Source organism: Chionomys nivalis, chromosome 23 (assembly GCF_950005125.1).
Source record: "Chionomys nivalis chromosome 23, mChiNiv1.1, whole genome shotgun sequence".
Lineage (NCBI taxonomy): Eukaryota > Metazoa > Chordata > Mammalia > Rodentia > Cricetidae > Chionomys > Chionomys nivalis.
Window position 1 is genome coordinate 754,138 of NC_080108.1, and position 12,120 is coordinate 766,257.

General features: G+C 50.5%; 1 protein-coding gene across 2 annotated transcripts in view; it reads left to right on the top strand.

The window, feature by feature from the left end:
• Positions 1-480: 480 nt before the first annotated feature.
• The window catches only part of Slco2b1 (solute carrier organic anion transporter family member 2B1), a 46,119-nt gene continuing 34,479 nt past the window's right edge, over positions 481-12,120 (top strand). Inside the window, exon 1 of one of the 2 annotated variants that reach the window (XM_057756407.1) lies at positions 481-1,125. In XM_057756407.1, coding sequence (XP_057612390.1) covers positions 1,110-1,125 — 16 coding nt within the window. In that variant the 5' untranslated portion in view covers positions 481-1,109. Of the gene's footprint in view, positions 1,126-5,470; positions 5,532-12,120 lie in introns of those variants that run through there. The other variant, XM_057756408.1, reaches the window with a different exon arrangement.

Genomic DNA, 12,120 nt, shown 5'->3' on the forward strand with positions numbered 1-12,120 from the left:
CCTAGGGAGCCTCATGTGCAGGCTCTGCTATGCAAACCAACTAATTTCTCCCCAGCCTGGTGAAAGCCCCACCTCCTGCGCTCCCTCCAGTTTAGCCTTTGGCCCTCAAGGTTGGCTTCTTTGTGCATTTATTGCTCCACAATTCACGTCAGCCCAGCGATGGAGTATTTCTCTCTCTGACGGATAAGGTTACTGGCACTCAGAGAGGTACAGGGACTTGCCCATGACTTCTCCTCCCTTGGCTAAGGCCAGCACTGGGATGGGACCATTCTTCCAGCTGTCTGCAAGGCCTCTGTCCAGACATTTCTAAGAATTTCACATTTACCCTTTGCCTTGCTTCCTTTTTCCCTCGCTTCCTTCCTCCCTCCATCTAGATCACTGCTTGATGGAGTGTTGGGGGGCCCATGATGTTTTGGGGGAGAAGTTGTTTGTTAATCTGAATCCTTGGGACAGATGGGAAGGGATAGCTGTTAGTGAGGGATGGGAGGGGGGACAGCAGACAGGAGTGTAGTAAAGGAGGACCAAGGCTCAGAAGGAAAGCAAGGGCTTGCTTCAGAGCTCACAGAGGACCAGGGAGACAGCAGCCTTACAGGCTGCAGCAAAAAGACTGAATGGTCTAGAATATTTGTTTCCTGAATGGCCCTGAACTTAAGAGAAACCATCAACGGCTTCTCACTCTTGATTCTGCCGTTAACTAAGGAAACTATCCAAAGAGCGAGAGTTAGGAAGTAACCCAGAAAAGCCTCAGGGCGGAGGCAGCTTCCCGCCAGCAGGGGGGCTGGACCTAAACAAATCTGCCTCCTTTACAACTCTGGCCCTGGGTTGTCCAGGCCGGAGATCAGACGAATTCATGGAGCTGGAGAAGAAGACACTACACATAAGGGTCGGGACTAGGAACCAGACAAAGGAGCAAGTGCCTGGAGCCCTCAAGAAGGGCTCCCATTGAGCAGGGTCCCTACCACCTCTGCCTTGAGGGCAGTGGCTGTCCAGGAGGCCAAAGAAAATAGCCTAGTGAGGGACAGTCCTGTGTTGATGCTCTACAGGCTCATTTCCTCTATGCTGAGCTCCAGGTTGAAGGAGAGGCCACAACTCTCTGCATTCCCCCAGCCATGGGGCCCAGAATAGGTAAGTGCAGGTGAAGGAAGGGAGGGAATTGGGAAGGAGCCTGGGGGTCTCATCAACCACATCAAAGGGTGAGATACAGCACCTCAGTGCTGTTCTGGGGAGACAGGCTCAGTTCTGCACAGAGTCTGTGGAACACAGGGAGGGTGTAAGAGTGAACGAGAGGAGCAGGAAGGGAAGCTGGAGGCAGGGAGCCAAAACACCTTGGTGAGCCTGAGACCTGAGTCCTGCCCTGCCACCAGCATCTGATCCCCCAGTAAGACAGAGGCGATGTAGATATGAATGGACAAGGTAGGGAACCACCGAGACAGAGCTGAGAGAGGCCGTGGGGAGAGAGCATGTGACCAACAGGTGTCAGCAGAACTCAGGCGTTCACAGAGAGGTTGGTCCTAAAGGAAGGTGAAGGTGGAGACCCAGAGGGACAGAAAAGGAGACTGTGAGTGTGAGCCAGAAGAGCAGAAAGCCATCCGCCCACAGGGACAGATGACCAAGGCGACTGACAGACTTTAGGCGTAATCCACAGGAGCCTCACAGAGTACAGGAGACTCAGAGAGAGGCCTACGTACACTCACCTGTGGGTAGATGCCAGCAGGCTAAGAGGAGGCTAGAGGCAAACATCCAGAATCTTCCACAAACCAGGCTTGGAATGGCGTAAGGAAAGCACCAAGCGGCCAGAGCAGAGAGACATACCACCTGTGACAGTGGTTTAACGAAGGATCTTTACAACAAGGTGGCTGGGGCTGGATGCCCTGCAGTAACCCTTTGGGCTTCCTGCTGCTGCCTGTCCGCTGCACCTTCAAACTCACACCCATTCAGGCAAGGCCAGGCTTGCTCCTAGGTGGCTACAAGGAAGGCTTTAGGCCAAACAGACTCTGCAGTGTGACGGACACAGCTTGGGGACCCTCCACAAACCAGGAAGGGTGGGGATGGATGCTTCCTCTCAGGAAGCCTCATGGGAGAGAGGAGGAGGAGGTCAGGTTTGAGGAGGTGGGGCCAGTTTTGGTTTTGGTGACACAGGATTTTGGTTGTAGCCCAGGCTCATCTCCAACATGTCATCCTCTGGCCTCTGCCTGCAGAGCACAAGGATCACAGGTGGGTGCCACCAAACCTGACATAGTGGGATGGTTTCAATGAGTTTATGGGCCATTGGCAAAAAAAATCCCATTCCCATTCTCAGTATGAATGGGGGGATTGGAGGCATGGGAAAAACTAACACCCTCAATTCTATGCCTGCCTCTCCTCCCCATAAAGGCTAGGCTGTGGTCTAACTGATCCCTGACACAAATATAACAGGAAGTTACCCCAAGTCCTCCCACTGAGTCAACAGAAGTCATCTCCAACTGTGCTTCCTCAGTGTCCATCTGGGCTACGGCCAGGCTTAATATAGCGGGCAGAGGGATGAAGGGAGGCAGACGACAGTCTTCAAGCGTCCAGGGCCAGCTGTTCCCATAGGGACAGACATATGTATCTCCCACAGAGATAACATGCCAACTTACACGTACCCTTAGGCAGCAGGCAGAGTTCTCCTGTCTGTGTAGCAAGGAAACTAATATCCCCACACTGTTTCCATGGTGAGATCCAGGGAAGCCACTCTCTGGCATCAGCCCCTTGCTCAGAGAGTCCCTACCCACACACAGCATTTCCTTGGGAAATTTGACACTCCCTGTACCTCCAAATGAAGCGTACCCTGGGTCCTCCCTCCAAGCTAGAGGAAGCCTCTGTTATCCCCGCTGAACAACAGACACACACACACCCAGTTCATCTTTCCTGGCTCTAGGTGTGTGTGGCAGCTGTTGCTTGCTCTCTCTGGCCCTCCGTGTGTAAATGAGGTCTTCCCAGGGCAAATATGGGAGTTGAGGGAAAGAACCATGAGCTGCATGTTCAAATCCAGCTCTGTCCATGGACGGTGTGAGACCTCAAAGAAATCTCCCTTCTGTTTTAACGGATGAGGAAGTAGACACTCAGAGAGGGCAAGTGACTGTCCCAAGATCACCCAGCAGCTAACCAGCAGAGCAGAGGTCAGAACACCGATCTTCCTAATATTAAGGCTCTCTCCTCTATCACTTGCCTGGGGCTTTCTCTGTCTTCTTTACTCCATACTGGTGAACTCCAGTCTGTGTATTCTACTCCACTGGCTCCTCACAAAGCAAATGATTTTCCGGGTGCCACTGGCTAGGGAGCAAACATGGGGGTATGTGTGTTATTTCTCCCATAACTGGTCTAGGGAGTGCCAGGTGGTGAGCTGAACTTGGCCTTAACATAGGGCGCCATGTCAGTGCCCACTCTGCCTGTCCCTTTCAAAGACTGTTTCTGTGTTCACAGTAGGTGGCAGGGATAGTCCCTGGGTCCCTGGTACGTGTAGAAGCTTGGTCTGTGGAGGGGGCAGCAGAGCAGAGGCCTCTCTGCAGGGACTGACTGGGCCTTAACATCAGTGTGGGTGATTGAAGCATGGGAGAGCCATGAGAATGGTGTTGCATCCACATGGGCTGTAGCCAAGGCCTAGCAATTGCTCTGGGATGTCAGGGAAGGAACCCACCTGAGGGGGTGGGAAGACTGGGGCATGGAGCTTGATTCCATCCATCCCTGAGGCCTTGGACCCAACCTGGACTGGACAGAGCTGGGACGACAGGATTGCTCAGTGAGTGACATCATGTCTGAGGTCCCAGCTCTGCGATATCCATCTATGGAGTCAGAAACAGGAGCTGCAAAAATAAAAAAACGCCAACACTTTCAATGCCTGTGGTATAGTCCTCTCATTCTAGGTACCCAGAGGCGGAGTCAGGAAGGTTGAAAGTTCAAGGTCAGCCTGGTGGACTCTATCAGTGGTAGAGAGTGTGCCTAGTGAGCACAAGATCCTAAGTTCAATGCCCAGGATCACAGAAAAGATGAAGAAAGAAAAGAACACCAGAGAAAGAGAGAGGGAGATCAACCTGAAATATTGCCTCATAGAAGAGGATATAAATCTAATTGTTTTTCTAATGTCAACTGTTTTATTTTTCTTTCTGTGGTGGATAAGTGCATTTAAAAAGTAACTGATAGTGAAAGTGTAGAACCCTGAATGAAGCTATGGCTTCCTTCAAACTATGTAGAAGTTCAATGAGCTCTATAGTTTGGGACTGGGCAAGTATCTGAGTGACTGTTTTAATCTAACTGATGCTTTTATTTGTAATCCCGTTACAAAAAAAAAGATTTTAGGTCAAAAATAATACTGAAAAGAAGAAGAAAAGTCAGAGTTTGAAATAGGTACAAACAGTTGGTCAGCAGCTGGGAAGAGTAGTCCACTCTCAGAGTGGGTGGAGGGTGGGATTCGGGGGAAAGGGAGTACTAGCAAGGCCTGAAGAGCCCGTTCTAGAAGGGCAAATGGACTCAGCATATTTGCGAGCTCAGTGAGCCACCAGATTAAGGGAAGAGGACACTGGGAGGTATCTCAGAAAATTAAGCCAAAGCCGACAAGGGCTCTGACACAAAGACTCATACGAGAATTGTCATAGACACTAGCTTCGAGGCCCCTGGGGTGATAGAGGAGGTGAGGAGACAAGTGGCCTTGCTTCAGCGATCTGTGACCTGGGAATGCTCACCACAGCCCTACTAGTGTGTCTCAGCTTTGTGAAGTCCAAGTCAGACTTCTGCCCAGTTTACAAATGAGGAAAACAAGGCTAGGAGGAGCCAGTGACCTGCCTCAGGTCACACATGGGGTCAGAGGTAGAGCCAGCGACACCTGTGAGTCCTCTGGAGTCTAAGCTCTCAGGGGCTTCCCTTTGTCTTCTTCAGAAACACACCCAAGGCTCCCAAGGCTCTGCCTGGTGCTGTGTAGCAGCTGAGCCTGACCCAGGCGCTCAGACTCAGCTGTGATGCAAGAATGATAGAGTGAATCACTTGGGAGGTCAGCTCTAGCGCTGAGAGGCTGATGGGCTCCGTGTGAAGGGAGAGGAAGCATGGCCCAGGGCCAATGGCTTCTTGTTTAGATCTAAGGACACTGCCCTGCTTTCCCGTGCATTCAGAACCCCCCTCCCCAAACTCTCTAGTGTCTAAAGGTCATCGTGGGTTTAGATGGGCTAGTCAGGGCCCAAAACTGGGAACAGAAAGTCCCAGCACAGGGTCCCTGACCCAACTCGGAAACCACCAGAATGCTTGCCCCTCCTCCCCACCCCACCCCAGTCCTGACAAGATCCTTTCCATGCTGACAGGCCACCCAAGGGTCCTTCCAGAAGGAATTTCCCAAAAATGATAACCAAACCCAATTCCTGTCTGGAGACTCCCTCCCCGTTTTCTGTCTTTGACTTTCTTCTTTGCAGTGCTGGGCTGGGCCACACTGGAACTGGAGGCTTCAGGCCCCACAGTCACCCTGTGTCACCGTGGCTACCCCCATCTCTAGCCCAGGCTCCAGTCTTGTCAGCTGTCTCATTCGGGTAAGCTCAACTCAGCAAGCTTGCTCTTCAGCTAGGTTGGGGTTGAGAGACAAGACGCGATAGGCTGGGGAGGAAGCCTGTCAATCAAGGGTATGGCATATATAAAGGCTGGGGGCAGCATCTGATTAATTCGGGGAATGGCAAGAGTCTGTTGGGGCTAGAGGATCATGTTCTATAGGAATGGGTAGATGAAGCCTGAGGCTCTTGGGGGCCTTGAACTTGGCACCAGGATGACACTGTCCACCATGTAGATGCCACCCTTCCCAGGCTCAGACACTGTGCCCTTAGTCCTGGGAGCTAGATATAGTGTGTGTATATATGTGTGCACACATACCACAGCACACTTGACGGTACACTCATGAAGGTCGGTGGACAACTTGTAAGAGTCTGTTTTCTCCTCCCAACATGTGGATTCTGGAGGTGGAAAGGCAAGCGCCTCTCCCAAATCTTTACTCTCACTTCTTGAATCAGCAGATCTCCCCCTCTGTGCCTGCCACGGTGAATCTGATAAGTTCTGGGCTCCTTTGGCCTGTTTCTCCACCTTCAAAGTGGTTTACCCAACCCAGGAATCATGTCCAGGTAGCTCCCAAGCCCAGTGTTGAAGATGAAAGACAGCGAAGCCATAGGCGGGGGAAAGGGGCCCAGAAAATGGTCCACGGCTTCAGTAGGGCCAGCTGCTCTGAGCAGGCACAGAACCATGGACCTCTGAGTACTCGCAGAGGCTCTGCATGACAAATAAGCTGATCTTTCAGGAAAAAACCAAAAATCTGCTTTTTGAGGAAAATTTTCCTGATTTTTTTTTAAATGCTAGCAATGAATTTAAAAACATTCAGCAAGCCAGCAGCTTGCTAGCTTCAAAACAAGTCCCCTGGGCCTGAAGGAGCCTCCAGGCAGGGCAAGTCCAGAGGATGCCATCTGCCTCAAGGGACAAGGCTGAAAGGAGGCCTTGGGCCAGGGATTCCCAGCCAAAACCCCTGCTTTATTGTCTGTGTGTTGTGTAGGTCCCTTTGATGACCTGGCATTGTGTGTATGTGTGGGTGGCAAAATGTGTATGGAGTGGATAAGGGATGGGTGTGGTGTTTCTTCTTGCACACCAAAGTTAAAGGGAGGGAGGACAAACAAACCCTGGAATACAGCTGAAGAGTGCAGGAGTTTGAGGCAGAGGCAGTGTGGAGACTGGGTGGTGGGAAGGGACAAGGAGCTGGGGTGGGTGAGGACGCTCCATTCCAGTGCATCTTCCCAGGTCAAAAGGGAGGGAGTAAGCGAAGCTTTCCAGAAAAACAAGCTGTTCTAGGGCCTGGTGGCCAGACTTGCAAACAAACTGTTGAGTTTCGGGCCAAGTCTGTCAAACCTGGCTTCAGTGAGTCATTTTGAAGTTAACCAAACACCTTATCCCAAGCAGTCACCCAGGGGGCGGGCTGGAAAGGAGGCTCATTGCTCTTATCTTACCCAGATCTCCATGGTCCTAGGTCTTGCTTTCTGTAAGGTACTGGCTAGAACATGCTATAGAGAGTATCATGTCTTGGCACTCTCGGATTTTGCCTTGGCATTTCTTGGCAACTGGTGCTGTAGTTCTCCAGAAGGTTCCAACCCAAGCTTTGGTTGTCGATCCCTGGACTGGGCTCTCTCAGCTTTCTCCCAACTTTTCCTTTCTTAGCCTTTTCAGGCCACAGAAAGAATATCTTGACTGACCAGTGAACTGACCAACAAGCTGCAGAATGGACTGTTAGGGTGACAGATGGCAATACAGCCACCTTTGACGACTCACAGATGGGAGGCTGGGCCAGAATAAGAAGTGATCACCCAGGGACTGTCATTGTATTTTTCCAAGGCCATCAGGGCAGAGTTGATGGCTGACATCAGGAGCCCAGGAGTCAGACAGATCTGGGCTCACATCCAAATCACCATTCACTGGTTCTAGGATGCTGGATGCCGCTGCTTCTCCAAGCCTGTTTGCTCCCAGGCGTCCCAACCCCTGGTAGCATGCTTTAAGAGTGTTGGGATACACGCATGCCCAACATAGTCTTGCACCTGGTGATGGTCACTCTGCAGTAGCCCCTGTTCCCCTCAGATCAAGATGGCACACACTAGCTAGGCATGGGGTGATACATGTCTGTAATCCCAGCCCTCAGGAAGCAGGGGCAGTAGAACTCTATGAGCTTGTGACTAGTCTGGTCTACATAGTGAGGCCAGTCAGGTCTATACAGTGACAGACTGTCACAAAATAAACAAGAGAGAGAGGGAGAAAGAGAGGAAAGGAGGGAGGAAGAGAGGGAGGGAAGGAGACACAAGCATCCAGAGAGTACTGTCTCTAGTGAAGCCTTACCACTGCCCACAGCAGTGAGCTTTAGCCCAGCTCTCTGGTTCTATATGTGCCAATACATATAGAATCCCTTCATGGAAGCAGGGATCAGTAAAAAGCTGGTGGTACTTCATGGCAAGACAGACAGCTGGTAACAGGATGGACCCCTGACAGGAAAGAGTGCCATTTATTGAGCACAGACCACACAGCATAGATCGTGTCAACCCCAAACGTGAACAATGTGACTTCCTAATGGGGTAAAGCTTATTGCAAGGTGCAGCTAAGCCCCTGCAGTGTACTCTGTGCTTTGTCTATATCTCAGCCGGGCTGAAAATCTAGAACATATTTATTTGAAACCTTTTAGTTCAGTGGGGGAAGGGTGGCCAGAGACCTGGGAAGGCTGAGATAAGAGTCATAACGTGGCAGTTCAGGATTGGTGGAAACTACAGAAAGTTGTGGACTTGGGGCCAGAGGGGTCAAAGACTCTGAAGAAGCTAGATGTGACCATGCATACAGGTAATTCCAGCACTCCACGGGCTGAAGCAGGAGGCTTACGAATTTGAGGTTGTCTTGGGCTACATAGTGAGACCCTGTTGATAGATAGAAAAGAAAAGGAAAGGGAAGGGAAGGAGAGGGGAGGAGAAGAGAGGGGAAGGAGAGAGAAAATAGAAGGAAACAAGAGGGAAGGAAGGAAGAGAGGGAGGAGGCGAGGAGGGAAGAAGAAAGGGGGGACTGGGATGGGGGATAATATGGAGGGATGTTGATAGCTCCCCTTGAAGAATGGATCAGGTTAACAGAGTCCCATACTGAACAGCTTAACCATTTGCATGAATGGAAAAACTAGGAAGATAAAAAGCTGCCTATGAAGACCACAGATCAGTGCTGTGTCACCAGGGACAGGCAGAGTCTAGAGGCTCTAGTGTGAGGTCCGATGTGCAAGGAGACAGATAGGAGGGGCTGCTGTCCCTGCCCTGCATGTGAGAACCCGAAGTGACCTGAATCTAAGGCTACATGGCTGAACTGTAGCTTGCGCTCCAAACATAGGGCTGTTGAGTGTACTCGGTGAGAAGAGTGTGGTTATCTGGATTTTGTGGCTACCTAGATGAGAGAGGAAGAGAGTCAATCTAGAGGTGGACAATGGTTCTGCTAGAAGGAAGAAGAGAACTTGGGAGAGGAGGCAGCTCCAGCTGAGGTGTATTATCTAGAGCATTTTGGAAGGTTTATCTGGAATTAGTGGAAAATGGCTGTTTGTGAGAGTCCATCAGAAGGTCAGTCCTGATAGAGGCCTGCCTCATGGGCCTGAGGCAGTAGAGGGGAGATTTTTCTTTCCTTTCCAGATCCTGGCTTTGTGCCTGAGGCCCTCCGACAAAAGAGGAAGAAGATAAGAAGCACACAGAATTATTTAGTCTAAAGTTCATAAGACATGGGAGTCTTCTGTAGAAGACGTGAAGAAATGGATAAGTGTATATGTGTGTGTTTATGCTAGGTCTGATGAAATCCCTGGTTGTAGAGGCACAACTGGACAAATGGGGTATGGCCTGTGGTGATAAACTTCAGGGGGTGTCGCCAAGCCTGTTTTGAAATGTTTCAAATGGGAGGGGAGGGGAGAAGGTCAGCTAGTACTTGCCAAGGTCGCTGACCTGCAGCAAGGGAGAATGGGGAGGGACAGCTGTCTTCTGCTGTTTTCTGCGTTGTCCACATGCCGTATTTGGGAACACCATGTCTTGGGTCCTGTCTGTAGATACTGTCATCCAACGCTAGAAGCAGAGGAAAACTGGAATGCAGAAAGAGCAAGAAACATTTTCAAGGTCACCTTGGAAGTTTGCAGGGAGTTGGGAGTCCAACTCAAGCTTGAGAAAGCCTGTACTCAGTTCTGTTTTCCTTGGGGTTGCCTTTTGCAACCTGACCCCGGGAAAGTACAATGCATTGGGCCTGGGTCTTCCTGGGAAAGAATGAGCAGAGAGGGAAGGAGAAGGCTAGACTCCGAAGTATTGCCCCTTGCCATGTGGCTGCAGCTAGAGCAGCCTGCACCAGAGGCTTGCACTGACCAGCTCCCGGGAAACAGGACTTTGACTGGCAGATGTTCTGAGAGATGACCGCTCTCAGAGCCGAAAGCATATTGCTGACTTCCTCCCCAACCCAGAGAGGAGAGCTTTGGACTTTGGGCACCAGAAACTGTCATTTCACTAACGGATAAAACAAACCAGGGAGACCTTGAGCTTTGGCTTTGGCGGGAGGAGGCTAATGTGGAAGCTTCTGGAAGACCCAGAGTGAGGTTACAAGTAGGAGCTTGCTTACTTACCTAAGGCAGGGGTACAGCACTCTAGGAAGGAGCAAATGTCAGGGCAGAGAAAAGCGGGATGTGACTGGCATATAAGGAGGATCGTCCCCAGTGTTTCTGGAGCCCAGGCTGGGAGTCCAGGTCTGGTCTTGGACCGGAGGATGCATACTCCCCTTCATCTATTCCTTGCATTTCTTTCTGAGCTGGGACATCATGTCAGGATCTCAGACCTTCCAGCTTCAGCTCGGGCCTGCTGTCTGGCTGACCAGGCTTTGGGGAGTGCTGGCCCTGTAACCAAGGTGACCTGGCTAGGTTAGAGTGGACCGAGACAGAGAAGGGCACAGGGCTTACTCCCCCTGTTCAGACCTATTCAAGAAGCATGGCAGATGGATGGGTTCATCATCTGGACTGAGCTGCTGGAAGTCCTCAGAAGAGACATACAGTTCATAGGACATGGAGCTCCGGAGAGCATTCACGTGCTGTGGATACACGTAAAGCCCTAGACGGCAACGTGTGACAGGCCTCTGCTGCTGTCAGGAGCTGAGGATCAGTCCCCTCAGTGACTCTGTGGACATTTGCTTTGCAGGCCCGTACCCCTTCTTCTTTAGGTGACCTCTACAGTCTCCTCCTCTTTCCCTTTCTCAATGGTACCCCACCACCTCCCCCTGCTAAGTGTTGCTTTCCTTTGTTTCCTCTGGATGTTTGTGCCCCAAAGGAACTGCTCCCTTCCGTTTCCTCAAATTCTTCCAGTACCGTCTAGGCATTTCTCCAGAGAGTTATAAAAAGGGCATCTATGAACATAAAAAGATGCCTGCCGTCATCATCAAACCATACACATCCCATCACATCTGCCTGGGTGGCCATCACTGAAAAGACAGATCAGAACGAAGCGAGGCTGGAGCGTGGCTAGTGGGCTTTGTAGAGTGGAACGTGACTCCATGCCCCTTGAACAGGTCTGATGGTGGAGGGAGGGGGAATACAGTGCTTTTCTCCATTTGGGCCAACTCAAACCTAGCCAAGTTACCCTGCAGCAGCGCCAGCATGTCCTGGGGCCAGGCCAAGTAGACAACAGGACTGGAAGGGCTGCAGCAAACAATTCAGTGGTTTCTTCCTCAAATAGTCAAACATAGAACTGTCACAGGACCCAGCAATTTCACCCACAGACGTATACCCAAGGAGACTGAAGATGCATGGCACATAAAACACTGGAATGACAGTTCATAATACCCCAAGTCACCCAAGTTTATTAGTTGATGAGTATATGAACAAAATGCATTCTACCTATACAGAGGAGAGCTATTCATCCATAGAAAGAAAGGAAGCACCGACAGATGCTATGGTGTTGAGCACCCTTGAAAATATGGAATTTTAAAAACTAGTTACAGGTAACCACATATTAGATTCTTTCTTCTATGTGAAATGTCCAGAATAGGAAACCCACAGAGAAGGCAGTAGATTAGGGTTTCTGGAACTCTGGTAAGGAGGGATGGGAAGTGACTGCTAAATGATGCCGGGCTTTCTGCTGCAACAAGGAAGAGTTTGGGAACTGTACAGTGGTGGCTGCTGTACAATTTTGTAAACGAACTAAAATCCATGGGTTGCAAGCCGTAAGAGTTTTGTGATATGTAAATTGTGTATATCGTATCAATCATTTTGCTAGTTGGAGTCACAAATACCTGGCTGTAGAACAACTTAAGGAAAGGTTGATTTGGATTCATAGTGTGAGGATGCAGTGTATGGCTACAGAAGGCACCGCTGCAGGAGCGAGGCAGGTCAGGTTACATTGTATCTAAAGCCAGGAAATGGATGGATACTGGTCAACTGGTTCTTCCCTCATTCTGTTGTATTCAGTGGGAGCTAGACAGGTCAGTTACATTGTATCTACAGACAGGAGACAGATGAATGCTTGTCTGCTGGTGCCGTACCTCTTTGTATTGTGTGTGTGTGGGGGGGAGACAGGTCAGTTACATTGTATCTACAGCCAGAAGACGATGAATGCTGGTCTG